The 22,515-nt window shown below is 35.1% G+C and overlaps 1 protein-coding gene across 8 annotated transcripts in view; it reads right to left on the reverse strand.

The window, feature by feature from the left end:
* The window catches only part of LOC139969978 (NLR family CARD domain-containing protein 4-like), a 585,990-nt gene that overhangs the window by 388,099 nt on the left and 175,376 nt on the right, over nt 1–22,515 (reverse strand). Inside the window, exon 5 of one of the 8 annotated variants that reach the window (XM_071975470.1) lies at nt 18,238–18,446. The exons of the other annotated variants lie outside the window; for them this stretch is intronic. Coding sequence (XP_071831571.1) covers nt 18,238–18,446 — 209 coding nt within the window. The remainder of the gene's footprint in view (nt 1–18,237; nt 18,447–22,515) is intronic. 8 annotated transcript variants of the gene reach the window in all.

A 22,515-nucleotide genomic window follows, 5' to 3' on the forward strand; every position in this document is an offset into this window, starting at 1 on the left:
AAGAAAGCTTTTGAGTGCCATTTGATGCATCGATACTGTTAACAGCTATGTAAATATTACATCCATTAAGTTATTCTTGTCATCCAAACATTGCTGTAAACGGATCATCCAGCTTCTCCAAAGGAGAATCTACTGTATATATAAGATGCTTTTAACAAAATCCAGAAAGCAATATACGACAAAGGCTTAGTATATATCCGCGACGCAAAAAATAGATTCATGTGCGTGATCTTTTTCAACATTGTGTTCGTATACAGCGTCACAAAATACATGTCCAGTTCTTTGGTTACCAAGGTATCTAAACAACAGAACGAAGTAGTAGGATAAAAAAAAATAATAATTATTGCAAGATCTTCTTCTAGAGTTAATTCCGAACCACGAATATAATATTTTCACAAATTACAAAATAGCCTTCAATTTTCTTTCATCTTATCAATAAACGTATCACCTCTTCCTTCATTTATATAAATCGCCAAATGTCCAGCATTCACATTCTGGTAAACAGTGAGTCGGATGTTTACAAGCAATTTCGTTTATATATGCACTCCACACACAAATAATAGGCAATAAAAACCAGTTTCTGATATGATTTTAAAACCATACTAGGAAAAACAATGTTGAAACGCGCTGCTTCGCATCGGTCACCATCCGTTACATTGCCAGTTCAATCTCATTTCTGATCATAAATTACAGGTATTTAATGTCATATAGACATTAGTGTACGTGGAGCCGTCGTAGGAACATTTACCTGATAAATGTGAGTTAATAATTGAGTAAGATTGAACTTAGAAGAAGATTAGCAAAAGTGCACTTCTGTACTTTGTGCTGTTTTTGCTACAATCTGCTGGTAGCAAACTTGACCGTAAAAGGAATGAGAAGTACTTGAAAACACCATGTTACTTCAGTCCACCAGGGAATATTAATTATTAAAGTAAGTTTTTTAACAAACAAATATCTATGACACTAAATTTATGGGACACAAATTGCCTAAATCTGGTTAAACGACAAATAATACAATAATCATTAGCAGTCACGTGATTGTGACAACATATCTAGATGTCTTTGTTAGTTGCAGGGTATCCAATAATTATGCGAATATTTCACGGTTTGGTCAATTTACAACCTATGACGTAATAGGCAGCTTTAGTTAATAGAAGACCAACCTCTCCTAACACCAGAGAAAACGAAGAAAATGAGCATATCCAGTGAAATCCAGGGAGCCTGCTACAAAACCAATATGCAAGGGCAGCTATACAGTAAGCTACAGGGTCGGCTAAATGGACTGTTGTGACTACTGTTGTATGTTTCATGATGAACATTTGCCCCGAAATTAAATTAGCATAAACAAGAACGGTGCAACATGTTCGAAAACATTGTACGGTTTCATATTTAATGTAGATCGAGATGGTGACGTAAAAGCCGGATATGTTCAGTGCATTCCTTTAGGTGAAGACATTCTTTGATTAAGATATTTGTTAATGCCATTGATTTTTACTACAGCTAAGTTTTGGTTCAGAAGAATAATACCAATGTTTCACGAGGATTTTTAGTGGTATGTTGGAAACGTTAAGCAGCGTCGGTTATGTCAATTATGTTGTTCAAAGTCATACATGCTACCAGTGTTCTACTAAATGTTGAAATGATATGCTTAGTTATTAATTATCATATACCAATGCTCGTGATTTACTTACAGACTTTTATCTCAAAAAATATATTTTAAAGATATGTATTTCTGTTCACTTCCAGATTTTTATAAGTTTGTTTCTATACGTTTGGAATAAACGTGATGCAAACGTCTACGTGAGTTGTTCCTGTATTATTTGGCGCCCTCAACTCTCCACTCAATCCTAGACATTAATGATAAGTAATGAATGAGGCTGGAATGTCTGGGTGTGACAATAAATTATCCTTAACACTTGAAGATAATTATCAAGATAAAATAAATAATTAGGGGATGACAAATTATGAATATTTAAATCAGATTACCAGTTACCGACTATAACGTAATTAGAACAACTCCGCTTCCAAGCCCTACCCCACCCCGGATCCTGACACCTTCAAAATCGTCTACTGTATGTACATTGTGTCTGTTCAAACCGTCATGCTGGAAATAATACGAATATTTGTCTTATATTCATATTTTATCAAGTGATTGCATATGTTTTGGTTACCATGGTATCCGTACAAGATAACAACAAAGCGGGTTAATAGAGCTACACAATATACTACAGTTTCTTTCTGTTTTCTAATTTATTCCCATTTTACACGAATATAATAATCCTACCCCCCCCCCCCAAAAAAAATATTAGATCGGAACCCTTTATACATACAAATGACCATGGCAAGCATTACCATTCAGAAGAATACACCAGAGTTTAATGGTTTCAAATAACAACCAGACCCGTCCTTTCATTATATCAAAGCCTGATTGGACCCACACACTTATGTCAGTCACGTGTACACTAATATGGATAAATTATAATTTAAGCAAGTGATCCTTCAAATCCCCTGAAGCTTTCTAAGCAAAATAGTTAATTTACTAGCAAGATTTAATTCCAAAGAAAGTATACCATAATGCATATTTCTAGTTTATGTATTTTGTGTTGTTTTTGCTACAATCTGCTGGTAACAAACTGGACCGTTAAATGAAAGATAAGGACCTTGAAAACATAATGTTACTTTATTTCATCAAAAATCACACCAGGAAAGATGAGAGTAGGTAGAGATGCTAAAGGTTTGGAAACAAACAAATAAAACATGACAATAAATTTGTGGGGCAAAATATTGTCTGAATCTGATTAAATAACGATAAATACCTCACTAGTATAAGTAGCAGTCATGTGGTTGTAACAACATACCTAGATCTCTTAATTAGTTGCAGGGCTATCCAGTTATGTGTGTATAATATATGGATTGGTCAACGTTATAACCTATTAAGTAGCATGCAGCTTTATTTCATTTTATTAAAACGGTTACGCATTGACTTAATGCTCAACATTATTTGAATTACTACGAAATTTTTACTACTTTTTATTACTACGAAAGTATAGAAATCAACTTACAATAAGTTTTTAGAGTCAAATTCCACATATTTCTGTTCATATTACTAACTACCAATTTTACCCCCTCACCATCTTGTGCATTTGAGCAATTCGCAAAATACCATAGAAATGGTTAAATTTAATTTGATTATTAATTACTTGAATCAAGACCAACATTTAAAGTAATATATCTGTTAGTGTTATAATGCTCAATGGAAAACCCACCTCTCACACCAACAGAAACAGCTAAACACCTAAACGTGACCAGTTAAAACCAAGGAGCTGCTACGGTAAGATACAGGGTCAGTTAAACGGACTGTTATACGACTGTTGTTATGTGTTATGATGAACAATTACACAGCAATTACAAGAACAAGCCTGTTCAATATGATTTATAACATTATACGGTTTCATCGCAAAATAAACGTTGATTTTTTTAGATGCAAAATTCACAAAATTTGGATATTGATAAAACGGCATGTGTCAAAACGATTGTACAATACATATATAGCAAACCTGTCCAAAAGTCAATCTTTTAGCTATAACTACATGTGTGAAATATCAAACTGACACGGATATTGTATATATTATAGAACTAATGAGATTCATTTAGAGTTTTAGACCATGTTCGCACGCAATATTCCATCCGCTCTTTCCCCCCTCCAGGAAGTAGGAGCGGGAAAAGATGTCTGAAAGTTCGTTATTTACGTCAGCACTTTTAATATTACCAGCTACACGTAAGCTTCACAGATAATGTAACACTATAGTTATTTATTTACACTTATTGGGGACTGCAAACAGTGCTAGGGAAGCATAACGCAAACAAGCTGACCAGACTTGCATTACTAGCAATAGCTGAAAGAAAGGTGATCAAACTCGTTACCTGCCATTGACCGGTTTGTAGATTCAGACGACGATACTTGTCAGTGTTGATATAATTCCAAACTGATGAAAAACATAAAAGAGAGATATATAATGATAGGTGCATACTTAATCTTTGTTGGTCTGGAATGAAATCATAAATATTATAATAACGAGATTTATGTTGGCCCTCAATGATAACTTCATATTAGCTGAGTAATCAATCTAGTTGATTCCTTAATTTTGATCTTATTAGTTTGATATCATTATCATATCAGTAATATAGCTGATCAGTCTACAAATCCTTATATATCAGTAAGATTATCGATCAGTTTACTATCATTATCATCTCGAATACGTCAGGAATACGTTATGAGAGTGTCAGAAAATGAAGTCCAAATATCGACGGTTTAGAATATTCTAAATAATGCACAAACTGACTTTGACTTCGACTTCATCGTCTCTGAATCTCTCTCTAAGCTGTTATCACGGGATACGTTAGTAGCTATTATACACACGTCTGTCAAAAATAGTCAAGCATTTAATTGATCGAGCAAACGTGTTGTTTACACTAACTACTTTTGAGATTGATCAATGATGACATTATCAGCAGTGACGTCACTCCACCATTATCAATGAGATTCTCGATGTGTCCTTTAAACACAGAACAATAAACGAGCGTACACTGTGTACGAGTCCGAGAAATAATGTTGAGGGGTGGAGATAGAGAGGTTTGTATGTATTTACATTACTATTAATTAATTTAAATAATGAATGTAGGTAGAATCTTATTATAGATGTGTTATTGTACAGGGAAATGAAACATTTGATTGCTCGTGATGTTTGTAAAGCTACCCGATTTCAAGATATTCAGCTTTATATAACAACGCATTAGTGATGTCATCAAATACCATGAAAACTAATAATTTAAATATTGATGATAGAAAAAGACTAAATGTATTTGTAATTACTTAATTGAGTTAAATTACGGAGCTACAAGACTGGACAAATCATCTGTAACTAACTGCACGTCCCTAGTTTCACTGTTATGATTCAGTTACAATACTTGTGACGTTATGACAAATGCTCGTTTCCATTAAACTCAAGAAACACGTATCTATTTTGAATAACCATGATAACTCCTTTTTCATCAGAGACTACCATAGCCTTCAGCATAGTTGCATCCATGATAATTTGCATGATCCAAGCGGAGGATGAAAAGTTCTCTTGAGCATTAGTTTTATTTAATGAGTAAAAACAGTCTAGGTCTGAGTCGGGTACTCGAATACCCGGGTACCCGACTTAACATTCGAGTACCCGAATCGAAAACACACAAAACGGGTACCCGTTTTTTGAGAGGGGTGCGCGTAATTGCTACGCGATTGCTTTCATGATTTCACGCTTTGATTAATCAAGACACGCGAATACGGAAGATTATTTCAATGAAATAACTTTCTTGTAAATGTAGATGGCTGTTTTAATTGCTTACAACTTCTAGTTTCAGCCATTCGTAATGGTTCTTTTTCTTGTGTGGATAAAATCATTCAACACTGAAAACGAAAATATTATACCGGTAAAAACTAATCAAGATTGAAATATTTAATCCATCGCAACAGCAACTGTGTACGTACAATAATATAATACCTCTTCAAAACATAGCACATGCCTTCTAAACAATTGCCGATTTGCAGGTAATTAAAAGTTGTTAACAAGGCTACGCTTCTGTGTGTGTGTGTGTGTGAGTAAGAAACCGATGTGGTCATAGGCTAGCATGTGGTCGAAGATAGCAGTAATAATAAAGTATTCCATGGATAGTTCAGTTCCAGCTAACTGTCTTACAATTTGAGATAACAAGCAGATGGTTAGGCTAGATTTCCCCATTGACTTAGGCTGGTGGTTGGCTACCATGTGGTCAAAGATAGCAGCAATAACGAAAGTATTCGGTGAGTATTTTAGTACCAGCTAACTGCGACACAATTTGTGGGTTTGTGATTTTAGGCTTCTATGTGGTTGGTTATTTGTGGTGATTTTACGCAAACGTAGTTTGTCGAGTGCACATGTCTTTGTTGTCATCAAGCAGCTAACTCTGGTAGTCCATAGCAAGTGCTTTCCTCTCATAGTTGTAGCTACTGTATACGTTCGTGCATATGTAAATATTGGAATTCTCAAAATTGCTATATTTTTTTCATTCATTTATTAATAGAAGGAAATACTGGCAAGGATATTAACGGGATGTTAAGATGGATTATAGACGGGATAACAAAACAAATAAAATCGCGACTTTTTATTAAACGTTTATTCCAAATGCGATGGTGTATCGATGAATCGCTACACAGTCACAGCCGTAATGTATGTATAATTTCAGGTGAGAGCTGAAATTTATTTACGGCACTTCCCGTATTGGCAATTTTCTACATGCGTGATTTAAAATAAAAAACTGCGAGAATGGCGCAATCCCGCGGCTAATGCAAACCCTGGATCGCAGTAAAAGAAACAGTCGGAAGTATTTTTATGCAAGGTTTTTTCTTTCCATGTCCATTTGTATATTTATTATACATCAAAACATGAAATTCAGTTGTTCATAACAAAAGTAGTATTGCTTGAAAACGTATATTTCGGAGATGTAATGTAAGGTGGCATAGTGATCTGCCATGTATGTACATTTTACATTTTGTTTGACTAGTGACGTATATACCATTGCAGTAAGACGCACATGTACTGTAGCTATTTTGTAAAATCACCCCAACCCCACCCCCCCCCCCCCAAAAAAAAAAGAGATACCATAACAACCAAGAGTAAATAGCACATGAGCAAGAAGCGCGGCGTTAAGTATTTATACCTCCCCTCCTGCACCCGACCACTCTCACATTCGTTTGGCTTTAACTCACTTTAACGACTACAATGAATCCTATAACGTCTTCCTTTTTTTTAGACGTATGTAGACAAGATGGTGGACCATACAATTGAAAACATTAAAAAACCATTACTGATCTTTTCTTGTATTTAGGCGTTGACCGATGAATAAGACTACTTGAATTGTATCTGAATCCCTGTCTTAACTACTACTTGCAAGATTAGTGGTTACTCTAATATTTAATTTTTCTTTCTGACAGTTTAGCATCTCAGCGAAAATCAAACAAACATATTAAGTTAAAAATTCGACAGATAACACGCGTTAAATGGAATAAAGTATACATCGTTACCTCATTAAGTATATAATACCGATGTAAAACTGTACCGAATCGATACACAATATGTATATTGATGGCTAGAAAATTAAACTAGTACTCATGTAATAAGCATAAAACATGTTTTATGACCATTTCGCTTTGTATGCAGATTTACAAACCAAAAATGTAAATTAGATATTTTTCTTTGATAGTTTAACGTTGTTAAAGGGTGTGATGCGAAGACCCCGGAAGCGGCAGAAGTTTTAGATAGGGTCGTCAGTAGCAAGCTGAACCTCAAAATTGTACAGAACGTTTCTGAGAGCTCAAGCGGGATCGAGGGGCTTTCTCTGGAATATATTTCAAGCCCTGGTTGGTTCCACGAGGGGAAACCCCTGAAGTTTTTGCATTTGGTGATATCCCTTGTTCTCTCGTAGCAAGTTTAAAGCACTAAAACACAGAACAGATGTAATAAATAAATTATATTTATCTATAATGTATTCCAAGCAGGCTGGTGTGGATCCGATGGACTTAAGGGGGAGGAGGGAGGGGGGGGGGGATGGGGGCGAATCCTCTGAAAGCTGCTTCATTTTATTAGCCAAATATATCCAATATATCCAAATCTAGGGAAATGGAGACGTAAGGGGAGTAACAGACAGACCGATTCTGTTTTCTTTTCTTCGTTTTTGTATTATAACTCTTACTTTCGTAAGTGTATTAATTAAACAAATAAAATATGGTTTTAAATTCACATATAGTTCTAAATGCTTTCTCTCATATCATTACCCACATTTTATTTCTACTATTATTTTTTCAAGGCAAATCATGCATGGATGTTAATGTTCGCCAATACATGTAGATTGTACTCTTTTCAAGCGCCGATCAAGGGGATGAAGGGGTGTTCCCCCCCCCCCCACCACGCATTTCAAACTAACTTAGAATAGTTAAAACACAATATTGCGTTTAGACTTAGATATTGGACATAATTCAAGTCATATAAGTCTAACTATGCCTCAGAAGGTATCATTTGAAGTCAAACTTCCCCTTTTTCTGGGGAAAGACCACATACCCCCCCCCCCCTTCTTACTTCCCATATATGATGTTGGCTTTTTCGACCCTCTCTTCCTGTAAAAAAAACTGCAGAACGAGTTTTTTATCTTTGCCTGTTTAAAGTCGTTATGCTAATTAAACTATTCGTATATTTCGAGTACGATACATCTAGCACGAACAGTTCCCATACATTTGGTCTGTGGTTTGTTTTCGCTTATTTTTTAATAAACTTTGCAGCAATTTCAGAGACACAAGAACTTCGTTTGCAGAACTTGGAAAAGAATTTAAAAAACTTCGCGGCTTTATTCTGCAATTCAGATTGAAAGACTGGTTTAAGCGGTGGTGTGGATGTGTTTAAGTATGTGTGTTTAACGGGGGGGGGGGAGGAGGTGTAGGAGGGGGGTTGACAGACTCCGAGATGCACAACATTACTTCAAAACCTTACACGATAACTGTCGCAGTGTAATTAAGTTGCCCAAGGTGTGTGAACCAACTACATTTTAGGAAAGAGATTTAAAGCATCAATTGATTTGATGGCTACTCACAAAACATCTTGTAGTGCAGTGATCTCGAAGGAGAGAAATGAAAGGAATATGACTTATCTTTAAATCAGCCAAGCCTAGCAATATTAAGTGTTGTTATGTTTCTATTATTCAGTTTGTTGTTTACTATCACAAGACTCTGTTTTGGGTGTCTCCTACATATAAAATGGCAACCATGTGTTGCTGATTCATTACTCTATTGTTTGTGAATCAACAACAATCAACAAGTCAACAGGCAATCATGAATAGTTGGTCAAGCCTTGAGAAAAATGTAAGAAATTTTAAGTGGGACCATTATGACGTCATTGTGACAATACCTTTCACGTTTCTTGACTTGAAGGATGATGGAATGAATCCAACCGGAATAGTGTCTGGCAGATCGTAGAATAGAAACCTATGGAGAGAAGTAGAGTGATCATCATGTAAGATGTAGAAGACGTAGAAGAATGTCCTCCTAGTCAGGTTTATTGTTTACTAAATCAATGAAGATAAACAAAGAAAACAATAAATAACAAGGAAATAAATCACATCTGGTTGATCATTATGATCAGAATTAATTATCATCACAAGTTTTGTGTTCAAACGATTCTACGAAAAATAAACTAGAATGGAAATAGTATTGTAGATAATAATGATAGTTGGAACTGCTGTATGGAAATTGTATGTGGTTGATATTGTGAAATGTACAGTATAGCCGTCCACATTATCAGAATTGGCTAAACTGTTTACATTTTACATTATCAATTAAGATAAAGTTATTCAAACATGTAGAAATACAGCATTGTACACAACAAACGGAGTAAACGAAGTAAATCCTCGTAACAACCGTTTGCCATTTTTCGCTCGGATCACGTGATTTATATCGTATGTTATTTTCGGCAAATGTATTGATGATTTAGTTCTTCCTCGTGAATCCTCGCTTTAAATGAGAACTAAAATGTCTGAGATTGTTAGAGCTCAGTGGTAAGATACGAAATCTAGAAATGATTAATCTTTAAGCTGACAAAATTGTTTCTTAATCTTAAAAGAGTTTAAGATGCTACAAATTGCATATTTCAATGTAATGGCGGGATAACAAACCTGCAAAACATACACTAAAACAGAGGAAGATTGTAAGGGAGAGCGGTAGGAGGGTCGAGGACATAGCAACATTTTCTACTGGGCGAAACAACTGTTCCTCTCGGATGATTTCAGTAAAAGGTAAACACAAAATGTTAATATTACATGAACAAGACAGGTATACCAAGGATCCTTACCTATTTAAATATTTATTCAATATCAACCTTTAATAATTTTAACAAATTGCACGAGTTATTTCGTCATTGATCCAAATCCAATTTAATAAATATTATAACATTTTTTAGTGGAGTTGATAAGAGTTTCCCCAACCAATTCACAATCAAATCATCGTATTCAAATATGTTCTCAATGAAGAGCTGCATGTGTCCAAAATATCCAACTCCCTTCATACCTAGTAATTGTTACAACTTCATGTTCTTACTTTTTATGAAGAATCCCAATAATGTGATCTTCGTTGATTCGCAAAAGAAAAGTGTGATTGGAAGGTGGAGGCACAAACACTGAGGTGCAGTGGAGCATGTGACTTTGATTTCACGCAAGAAACCACTAAACTGTCAAATTATGTTAAACCTCTCAAAATGAATACTTTGTGCATTCCTTTAAACAAAAAAGAATGCACAGAGTAACAAATTCATGTATTTGAATGTTTTTAACAAAAGTTTACTTTATACCGGTACTTTTGAATTACATGTTTTATCATAATTAATATTGTTAAGCCAATTAGCAATTTTTAGAAATAAAGGCACCTATTACAAAAATACAACAAGAGGACACTTTAATTACAAAGGTGGGAACTGTTAAGTTTCATTAACAAATGGAGGCCAATTTGCAGGGTACTCAGAAAAGTAGAGGAGCATGTGCCTAATCACCCCCCCCCCCACCCGCCACCATGACATGTGGGGAGTTTACAACACTCGTTTTCAGCAATCAGATTTTGTTATATCTTTCTAAATATGACTCTTTTCATATGGAACCTTGAATCTTTGTGGTACCATATGATTATTCATTATCATTGTTGTAGCGGGCTCAAAAAGCAGGCACCCCTACAAAATTCTGTTTTTAAACAAAGGGACATCCCCTCATCAAACCATTTTAGTTTCTAGACAGTTCTTCCTTTAGAAGCACCCCCATGTATATAATCAGAGATTCCGTCCGTCTGGAATGAAGACTGTCTGGATATAGGTTAGGGCCTTGTGTGTGAGGACCACACATGAAACTTACAAGCAAGTGCCCTACAAAGAGATTTACTGTTTGTCCTTTATTTCATTATCCTATCAGGTATGTTGAGTTTCTTCTTGATTTTCATGAGATACTTTAAGTAAAGTACTAGAGAGGCTGAAGGTTGTACTTAAAACTCATAATCACATTGTTGTTAGTTAAAATTAAGATGTAAAGTTACGGAGTGGCTCAGCCCATCGTAGAATTATTTCAGTAGGCCTATGCTGTGTGTACTGTAGTGTTGCTATGTATTGAAAACAACTGCATATAACAGGTTAGGCCATGTGATCACATTTATCATGCTTGTTGAGCAGAAGTGTAGGACTGGGCAGGACCATTCCATATTTTACTAGAGGGTCATCACATATATCCTGGGGTTAGTGGCCAGTGGAGAGCTACTAGGGAAGATTAGAGTATAGCAGGTAGCTATGACCTTGAGAGTTTATTAGGTTGAACCTTGTTGCTGGTGATAAATGTATTAAGAAGGAATTTAGGGTTGTATGTTTAGCCCGGCATAGCTATTGTTTTACATTAAAGTATTGGAAAGACATTTTCAAGGTATTATTTCAGTTAGTTGATTGCTTGGTAACTGAAACGGGTTAAAGGAGCATTCTGACATTTTATTAATTTAAAGGAGCATTCTGTCATTTCATTAAGTTAAAGGAGAATACTGACATTTTATTATTAGTAGTATTATTCCAGTTGTTTTCTATGAACGATTAAGGGTAATGATTTATATGTTGCCTTGACATGACTTTACGGTAACTAGACCATCGTCATGCGGGAATTGATTCAACTAAGCTTAATGTTCTTAGCAGTTAAAGGTGATGAAGGGTCACTAGAATTAGCTTGGGGAAGTTCATCCTCATGGTGAAGTGTCATCAAGGACATTGTTTTATATTCTTTGCTCTTCTCGTTCTGTATTGAATTAACTATATGTTCATTACCTATCTTTTGTAAATGTATTTTAGCTTTAAAAGTGTTACGCTATGCACTGTAGGAGTAATGTTAAATCCTATATGGTAACCGGCATCAGGCAACAAATAGATTGAACTGTTTTATGCAACTCCAGTCGAACTGTCATGCCATGTATTGTTTATATTATACAGCCGTTATTATCGTATTCAGAAGGATGCTGGTAATGGTCATGTCTTAACAGTAGTAAATATGCAGAGGTAATGCCTGCGTGCTGTTGTATTATGATCTGGTTTCAGGAGAATCCCAATAATTACCATTTAGTTTAGAGTGAAGCTAGGAATAGGATTTTTAGGTTAAGCATTATTTACCCATACTTAAGTTCTTAAATTACAAAGTAAGATATAAGTGGACTTTTGTATACAGACGGGTAATAAACACACATGAAACTTACAAGCAAGTGCCCTACAAAGAGATTTACTGTTTGTCCTTTATTTCATTATCCTATCAGGTTTTGAAGCGACGTGGAGGCAACATTGTTATAATTGATATGATTGCTGAGTTTGGTGAAATAGATAAATGTTGTTCAAGGAGAAATTCGTTATTTAAATCACCCTCCCTTTACAATATAGCGACTCATCAAGCCAAGCAGTATTTCCGTCTGTCTCATCTAACCGTAATGCCGAGACTTTAATACTAAAACCAGTATGTATTATTGTGAAAAGAATATTTGACAGCCCTGCGTAATATGTTGTTCACTTCAAATATAAGAGAAGGATAAATGTGAATATACAAACATATTGTCTGTAAGATTCCTTACTACAACAAGTTAAGTTGGCGAGCATGAATGAAAATATCTGGATTAACCGGTAACAGATAGTGCATAATAACCAATTAATATGTTCAAGTCTAGCTCAGTATCGTCCTACCTTATACCTGCATTGCCCAGTTCTATGTAAAACACTACTCCGGACAATTGTAAGAAAATATATAGGTTACGTACCTTGTATCTCATTAGCATAATTAACGCATAGATACTGCTAATTCTTATGTTAAACGTTTTTCTTCACAATCGTTTGTTTTCTGTATCTATCCATTGACTGGTTAAAACAAGCGCTTTTGAATATTTCATTAATCTAATATATAATGTAAGGGCTATAGCGGACACAACAACACAATGTACACATTAAGGCAATATACTGGAAATAATTGTTGAACTAATAATTGATATTGCTACAGCATTGAAAACTATTTATTAAAGGTTATATTTTAATAAAAGGGTTCTCCCCGTTTATAAACGGGCGTCCGTTGGGAGGGGTCTATAGACCCCTCCCAACGGATGCAAGTCACATTTGGAGCCCACCCCCACCCATCTTTTCCAAAAATAACCAGATGCAAAATGCATTGAGGTTTCGATGACTTCAATGCAGTAGACTTCTGCTTGTTGGTATAACCAAAACAAGCTGTTACAATAACACGGGCATGATAAACACAGGTCAGTCTACTGTACGTGGCTATACACAACTCCATCAAAAACAATAGGGGTCTTGACTCAATGTATTAAAGGTATCCACGATTTCCATCGATATATATCATGTAAAAGGTTTGTCAGAGTTTGACCTCTGGTGACCTATATGAAATTTGACCTCACAAGCAATAGGATTCTTGTACTCAATGTGGCAAATCCATATACCATGTATGAAAAGTATCCATGATTTCTACCATGAGAAATCATGTTGTGAAGGTTTACAGGCCTCGACAAATATTTTTGAAAGTACTCGCTATTTGGTGACCGTGACTAAAAATCTACTCGCCAAATTCCACTCACCACTAGGCCTATGATTGTTGTTCAAGTCTCCAAAGTACATATCTGCAACATCAGTTAGACAGATACATGGTGCTACGTAATTTCGCATTAGAAAGTCATGTTTCTTTGCAGTATGAAATTAAAACTTTTTCCACCAAAAGTAAGTGTTGAACAAAGTAAAACATGACGCAGAATCATAAATAAGCAGCTAGGACTACTGTAGTGTCTCAAACAATTAAAAATACAACATCTGTAAAAAATTCTACGAAGATAGCTTGGCTTCTGTTACATTATAGGGCTCCTCTACTTAACTAGGCATATACTTTATGCATAAACTAGGTGTGCGGGAGTCCTAAGCATATACAGTACCTCACCGCTACTTTGAACCGCTACTCAATTAGAGCAGCGACTTCGTTCAATTTCACAATTAATTATCTGTCTTTTAGCTGCAGATTGATGCGCGAAAAATATCGCTATTACTCCATTTCACTGCCTAAATCAAAGCGATCTTTTACGCAATGATAATCTGAGGTTGTAAGAGCATCTCTCTTCCAAAATTCCTAGCAGTAACAACAGCAAACTTGTCTCAAAACTCCTTAAATCTGTGTTCTATACTTTGCGAATAATGACTGATTGCCAGTAAGAAAATTGCCTTAAGAAATAATGAAGGAGATGTTTTGCCATCTTAAGTGTATTGGTATTCTGACTGGTATTCTTCACGTTGTTGTGTTAACGAACCCTATTCTATCCAACCGTTGCTGGCCTAAACAACATAAAATTGCTCACAGGCCTAGCCAGGTTCGTTCAAGTTGTCCCATAATCATAAACATGACGAAAGTCGAACGTTACTGTTAAGGCCTAGCTATGCTGAAACTGGTGGAAGAGACTATATACAAATTTGGATCAACAGCCGATCCAGACAAAAGCTCGTGAACTCACTGCCAAACTAAGACCATTTTACACAATTATTTCGCATTGAGATTGGTCATAGTAAAAAATCTAACTAGACGAACTGTTAAGTTCATAAACGCTGATTGGTCACAACGAAACTACATCCAACCTGAAAGAAATAAGACGAAAACGTCCAACAGAACCGCTGTATTACAAAATACACCTTTCTGCACGCAAAATAAGGCTTCCGAGCGGCACGTTGAAGCCAATGCAAATATGTTCGTATTTTCAGTTTTAGATTCTACGGATGCCCATAAACTCATTACCAATTGCCAATAGCCTCATATTCGTATGAGGCGTAACGAGCACGTTATCTGATAGGCTGGTTGGTGGGAGATACGGTAGCTTATAAAACAAGGTTTCCAAAATTTGACCCCCGGTGACCCCAAATGACCTTTGATCTCCACAAAAAAACATAGGCTGTTGCTCCTCAATGTGGTTCTCCTATTCACGAAATATGAGATTGAGCCAAGTTTACCTCCTTGAGATATCATGTTTACAAGATTTTCAGTATTTGGCCCCTAGTGACCCCAAATGACCTCCCCACAAAACAAAAGGGTTCTTGTACTCAATGTGGTACCTATAGACATCAAATTTTAGATTGGTCCAAGCTTCCCTACTTGAGATATCGTGTTTACAAGCGAGGCGTCACACACACACACATGCACACACACACACACATGTATACCTCAGACAAAAGGTGTGTAGTCAAGTCATCGTCCTTGGAGGTCCGATAATACAAACACACAAACACACACATACATACACGCATACATACACACACACTCTCCGTCTGCATGAATGCATACGTTACGATTATCATCGAAACCAAAACAACGTTAATGCTTGAAGTCAGATTGATGAACAGTGAAGTGTTCAAACTTGCTTAAATTTACAGGTCAAACACTCTTCACCTTGACAGCCTTCTAAACCTTTCTAAATTCGCTAAAAACAGTTGCAAATTTGAAATCGATTTCTAGTTGTCGTTATCCATTATACATTTTAATCTTCGATGGAATAATTTAATCCCTTTCGCCTGTTCTGTGTAGATAAAAAAGAACTAGTGCAGTATATCATTCGATATTTAAAAAGATAAAAGATCTCATCAAACGAATCTTTCTCCCTGCTAAACACGAGCGGCAATATTTTATCTCCACCGTTTAACTGTGTAATCAACTTCACAGAACAAAACTGTTCTCCATAAACTAGGCAATTAAGAACCCGCAATGTTTGTAATCAAATATTAGATATGTGAGTTACATTAAGGCCTATTTAATTATGTGTTAATAAGGCAGACTTCCTTATACCAACGAAAAGTACATACAGAAAACAAAACGAAGAAAGGGAAATTAAACATTCCTTCTGTAAAATTAGGGAGAGGCGCAAGTGAGGGATGTATTAAACAACCAAGGAAGTCAAGTTTACTCATTTAAAATATATAAACAAAGAATAATAATGAGAACACGTTGTAATATCACGGCATATGACATACAGTATCACTAAATAGCTGTTAGCTATATACTTAACCCGTATTGAATAAAAAGGTGCATTATTCCCAGCCACTGCTAGACACTGACTGACCTACTTGTCGTCGGTTTCCATGGTTACGTTGTATGACAGTTACAACATTCCAGGTGTACACTAGACGCATTGCTCGTTTCTCTTTCTATTCATTATCTTTAACCCTGGCTAGTGTCATCTATTATTATGCTAATTAGTTATTTACGGGAGATCCAGGTGTGTCATCTCTACTGTTAACTTATTTTACTTTAGAAATAAATTGTTTGAATCAATCGTCTGTGCAGAAAACTATTGTAGAAGTAGAGTAGGCCTAGTGTGTGTACTAACGGTGATGATGTTATCGGGTAGAAACGGAATTGATTTGAAGGGCTCCCTAAAAAAGATGATGTGCGAAGGGGGGGGGGCGGCGAAGGAAGGGGTGGTGGTGGGTACAGGTAAGGTGTCTGAAGGGGAGTGGGGCAGAGGAGGCGAGACTAAAATTACCCAAGAGCACACTGGGATTGGGGTAAAGTATTTAGTCTAGATAGGGCATCAATATTCTCTGTTACATTTTGTTTATAGTCAGACCATTTTACCTCCATGGTCAGACCAAACAAAACCCCCGGAGTGTGTTATTTCCAGTAATATTTTTCTCCGCGGTCACAGTTATTCCCGGAATGGCACATATAACATACGTTAAGCATCGTTCGTTATCATATATATATTTCATGTATGTAACTACTCGATAGCTGTTGTCTTTTCTTTCGAGATTTGGTGATGCGCGGTGGGGGGGGGGGGGTGACGGGTGCGACTTAAATATTTTCTTTTTTTTAGTAACACGTCAGCTGTAAGTTGAAGATGTTACTGCTTATGTTGTGAATGTTAAGGACGGACAGATTTTTTTTTTTACGATGCTTGATCTGTGGGACCAAATAAGGCGAGATTAGGAGCGAGAGGAGGGGTTGGTTGGAGGGGGTGGGGGGGGTGGTCTTTAAGGATAAAATAACACTGCATTGGAACGGACCAGGCAGTGACGTCATGATCGAATCAAGTATGAAGTAACATTAATACGAGGAATATTAAAATATTAAACAGTTTTTGTGTAAAGTTATCAATTATACAAAGTTAAAGCTCTCGGTTAATTTTGTAATTATTGTTTAAAAATTAGGTTAAAATATAAGCATAAATCATAATTAAGCTTATTTTGTATAAGGTCGTATTTCAAACTATAACGAAGAAAGTGATGTAGTTTAAGCGGATTAAATTTGAACCTTTGAAATTTATCAGATATACAGATTTGCCTTTAATGATATTTATGGCAATACATTTTTTTAACTATATAGTAAACTCAATTGCAATTATATATTTCCTTCTAGTTAACTTTTATTTTGTTTTAATTAGGTAACTTATTTTGAGTAACTATTTTTTTAAATTTTGACAACTAAAACTATTTTATTGGTTGCCTCTTTTTTATGCATTTCAGTTTTGCTAGAGTATCATAATCTGATCGAAATTTTGAGGAGTTTATGCTATTATTATTGCCATCATTTTACTACTTTAAAATAAATAACGATTTTCAATCTCTTTTGTTTCTTAAATTAATTGTACATAATTGAAAATCAACTATTTCGGAGGTTTCAGTCAAAATTAACAGTTATTCCTTATACAACTTACTTTAGAATATTAATTTTACTCGCTAGAATATTAAAATCCAATTTCCTTGTCTATATATCTCTTATTTTATCCTAATAAACATTTTTGTAATTCTAAAACCTATTTAGTTAAATTTTAACATTAACATAAACAAAGAACATTTAAACAACCACCACCCACCCCTGCACCCCTCTATTACCAACACCCTATTAAAATATTCCCTATTTATCCATTATATTTTGTTTTATTTATCATAACATTCTACAGAATTCCTTTCACGATGACCTGATTATTCAAATAAATCCAACTAAACTATTTAAATCCAATCCTTGGCATTAAAATACAGCAGACTTTACATTCCCTTTTAGTTTAATATTGATAACTTTTATTAATTAAATTAATTCCCCGTTTAACTGTTATAATGATTGTAACATCTACATTGGAATACTTACAGCAGCTCCTTCAAGCTTGTACACTGTGAGGAGTAAGACAAGATGTCCGCGAACTCTTCATTAGTTAGTCTCCCGTCTCTGTCAGTGATCCACAGCGCCTGGAGAGAACTCAGGATAGAGAGAGAGAGACCAGACTGAAGGATAAGGTTCAGACCAGACTCATCAACTCTAGGAGAGCAGTAATCTAGATCCACACGGGAGATAGGAATCTAGAATGAAAGAATAGAGTTACTGATAATAGAGTAGATAGAGATCAATAGATTGAATTTGGTAAGGATTAGAATAATTATTATGATATTATAAATAATACAAATAACGAAATAAAATAAAGGAAAATAAAGCGATAAACTAAGATATTTAGGTTGTGTTTATTTGTAAATAGGAAAAAGTTAATGGAGCAGAAAATAAGGGATTGATTTTAATGGGAGTCAAATACAAGCAGAAATACATGGATAAGATTAGAGGAAAATAAATCGGTAATGTAGGATTACAAAATTAGTTTTATTGTTTTACAATTATATTATTAATAACAGGTTTTATAGCTAGTAAAGTTCAATAAGATACGAATATGAGCCTACATATTTTAATTTATTAGTTAATAGGAAACAAATCTCATAGACGGGTTGGAAATTTTATAAAAATTGGGTAATCAAGAATTGAGATTATTCTATCTTTTGAAGAAAATATTGATCAAATTTATTTGTGTCTTAATTTAGAACTTTCAGGAGGAATCTTTAATATAAATGTAAATATTAGTCACTAATGTAATAGGAATCATAAAAAGGAAACTTCTACTTCAACAAATACAAGTTTTTTTTTTGTAAAGTTTAAGGAGATATGGAGGAATTATATTTCAATAAATAGGTTGTTTCTTATAATTAAAATGCAATTTAGAGAAGCAGATGTATATCAAATTCAAGTTTAAAAGGGGAAAGGTTGATGAGGCTAATACTACAATTTTAATATACAAATTATTTTAATTATTGATCCAAATCCTACTATTTTCTGCGTATATTTGAATTATTTCCAATTAATATGATTTGTTTAAAAGACGATGTCCATCTGTGTTTAGTTAATTATCAAATTCATTTCTAAGTTTGAGTGTAAGATAACTTCTAGTGGATTTTTTCGAAATGTGACATTTTTCTTTCTTTGTGTTTGTAGATATTCTTAAATTGGGTATTGCTTATGATCTTAACTTTCTAAATTTCTTCCAATTAAATAGTACCATCCGCTTTTTACATTTTTTTACGAATAATATTGCTATCTGGAAACACTTCATATCCTTGAGGGTTTAATTATACTAATTATGTATTACTTCTTTTCAGTTTAATCGGTTTGGTTGGGTCTTCATTGTCATATCTTCTGTTATTATGGAGTTCAGCGGGTGTGAACAGTTAGCGGACAAATGTAGATTAACAAACACGAGAGATAAATCAGTTAATGAGTTTGGCGCCCTTTTAATACTAGAGGTACGGCCCTGGTTTACGTCTGCTATTGAGTAAATGAAGTGGCGCAATTTTAATTTCGAAACCATTTTACTTTTTAATTTCATGTGGCCATAAGTCTGTTGGCTTTGAAATGATGTACGGGTTTTATAACTAAGTGGGCAAAATTAAGACAAAACCAGTTGTGAGTGAAACACCACGATCTAGTTGCTTCTGGAAAACATGGACGAACGATTTCATTTTAATAACTATTTATTTCATTTATTATTTTTAAACTTAATTGGAAAACTGTTTTATAGAGGCTCAAACTCAAAGCTCTAGGTCCTATTCAGTATCTAACATTCATCTAATAATAAGTTAGGCTATTAAATAGGCTAACATTATTTCAGTCAGCCTGCTCGGTAAAAACTGCAGGTTTCTCACATAATTGGCTCAAATGTCCGACCTAAAAGATTTAGTAAGCTTGGTGATTATAATAATCATTTTGGAATGTTATAGTTTGACTTGTTTGAAGGCCTAGGCTATAGCAGTAAAAGACAATGTTTTGTACGATTAAAATCGAGTTGAACCCATTTTCTGTGATTTAAGATTTTTGAAGGGATAACAAAGTTTCTACAGTCTGTCTATGGATACTTTTTGTTAGCTAGAATGAAGTAATTGTTTTCGAAGTAAAGGATAGGCATCAGCTCACCTTCAATGTTAATCGCTAGTCTTATTCCTCGCTTAATTTAAGATCCCTAAAGAAAACTCAGTGTCTCGATTGTGTTCTATTCAATTCCTTTGTAGTTAAGATATGCTTAAACTTGGACTTTTTTGATAATCAGTCGACAACTAGGCTAAGATCTTCATTATTTATGACTCAGATTTGCTAAGCATGTCCAGCTGTTGCTAAAAGTAGTAATTCTAGAATTTCGCGGGTGATGTTTGAGATTTCTAACATAGCCTAACTTTATTACTCTAGCCTATAGCATACCTAACTAAGTTTGACCTGGCCTTTGTACACATCCTACCCTATGCCTCTATACCTTACCGTCAAATTATCTCACTGATGAATAATTGCTGTTTTATCTATTAACAGCGGTTCCTCTCCATTAAATAATCCATCTTAATAACCACTCAACAAGTCAATGGTAACAAACAACTCCCACGAATATGGTACGTCTGCAACTCCACTAATATAACACTAAACCATTCATTGTCAATAGTGATATACACTATATGTGATCAGGTAATTCAATAGCATGAGTCACCGATATTCATAAACAGGTGTTTCCTAGCTTTTCGCGGGTGATATTTGAGATTTATGACAGATATTTTTGCGCCAATAGTAATGAATGTACGTAACGTTGTGCATGCCTGGTGGAAACAGACAGTTTGAAACCTGACGTCGATTGGATATGTAGTAACGCAGGGGTCGAGGAAGTGAATAATACAACACTACCTCTATCAAGTAGATCAAACTATCATTGACATTTCCCCTAGGGGTGGGGTGTTAGTCCCCCCCAACCAACGGTTACAATTTGGGCCAAAAGCATATGTACACATTCCCCCACCCTAATATCTGCTAGTGGATGCATAAACGAACAATAAACACAAATTGAATATCGTCTGTTTCAAATGATTTAAAGGCAGGCGCGTAGCCAAGGAGAGGGGGGAGGGGGACGACCGCCCCTCCCCTTGAGAATATTGTTTGTATTTTGTTTATGATGTCGCTAGTAATTTCAAAATAAAAAATGCTTAGATGCAACTAACAAGGCCCGGGAAGTGCCATTTCCAGCGATCTGGGAGGCATTTTCGGCCAAAATTTCCTTGTTCGCTTCGCGCCGACATATGGTGGCGCTCCGCTTAGATAGTTTGCCTACAGACTTCGCCCTCCCTTGGCAAATTCCTCGCTATGCCCCTTATGAAGGAGTACATGTTTTGTCCCCTCCTGACCAAACCTCTTTTTTAATGAATTCCATTCCATGTCAGTGCTGGATTATTCAGCTAAATCTTTGCAGCAAAGAGAGTGTTAGGCTATCAAACGATGTTTTTTTCTTTTCACGTACCTCGTGATTGCTCAAATCTAAATACTATGGCGACATTTCACCAATAATGTTCATAGTCAATTCATGTAGACCCCCCTCCCTTTTTTCTTCTTCCCTTCACTTAGTAACATCCTTATCAAGAAAAGTTTATTTTTGGAGATAAAATAATTGAAATTTACATCGACATTTTGATATACAAATTTCTAGTAAAAAGGCGAAAATTTAAAACAAAAAAGAAATCGACATTTCACACGAAGGGAATTAAAGAAGAGGTCGAAATAAATCGAAGAAGTTTAATTTTTAGATAAAGTAGTCTTGTGTTGAGAATTTCGGTTCAATTAAAGAAGGCAATTTTAAGACAAACTTCATATTCAAGCAAAGGGTTTCAATTTGGAGAAAGGGTTGAAATTCCCCAAAATATTCGAAATTTTTGGGATAAAGTAATCAACTTTTTGATATGGAAATTTTGAAATTGTTCAGTGTTCATGTGTGTCACAGTAATGACGAAATGTGTATTGTTTGCTTAATTGGGATGCCTCCTGACCACTTCCTCAAACCATTCATTTTGTTATCCCTTCCTACGCCAATCAACTGATTTGTCACATGTCTACATAGATATGGGGAAGAGTGTAGAACATATAGGAGGAGGTACATCTTGTTGTTAATTTGTGTATATTTCTGATTAAGTGCATGTTCATTAATAGAGGGGCTGTATCGGTAAGTTTGCCCCTCCAATGTTTTAACGTAAATGTGCGCTAAAGAATACTAGTGTGAAGTTTGAAAACTGAACCGACCGATGTTAA

The sequence above is a fragment of the Apostichopus japonicus genome, chromosome 7 (assembly GCF_037975245.1).
Source record: "Apostichopus japonicus isolate 1M-3 chromosome 7, ASM3797524v1, whole genome shotgun sequence".
NCBI classification, from domain to species: Eukaryota; Metazoa; Echinodermata; class Holothuroidea; order Aspidochirotida; family Stichopodidae; genus Apostichopus; species Apostichopus japonicus.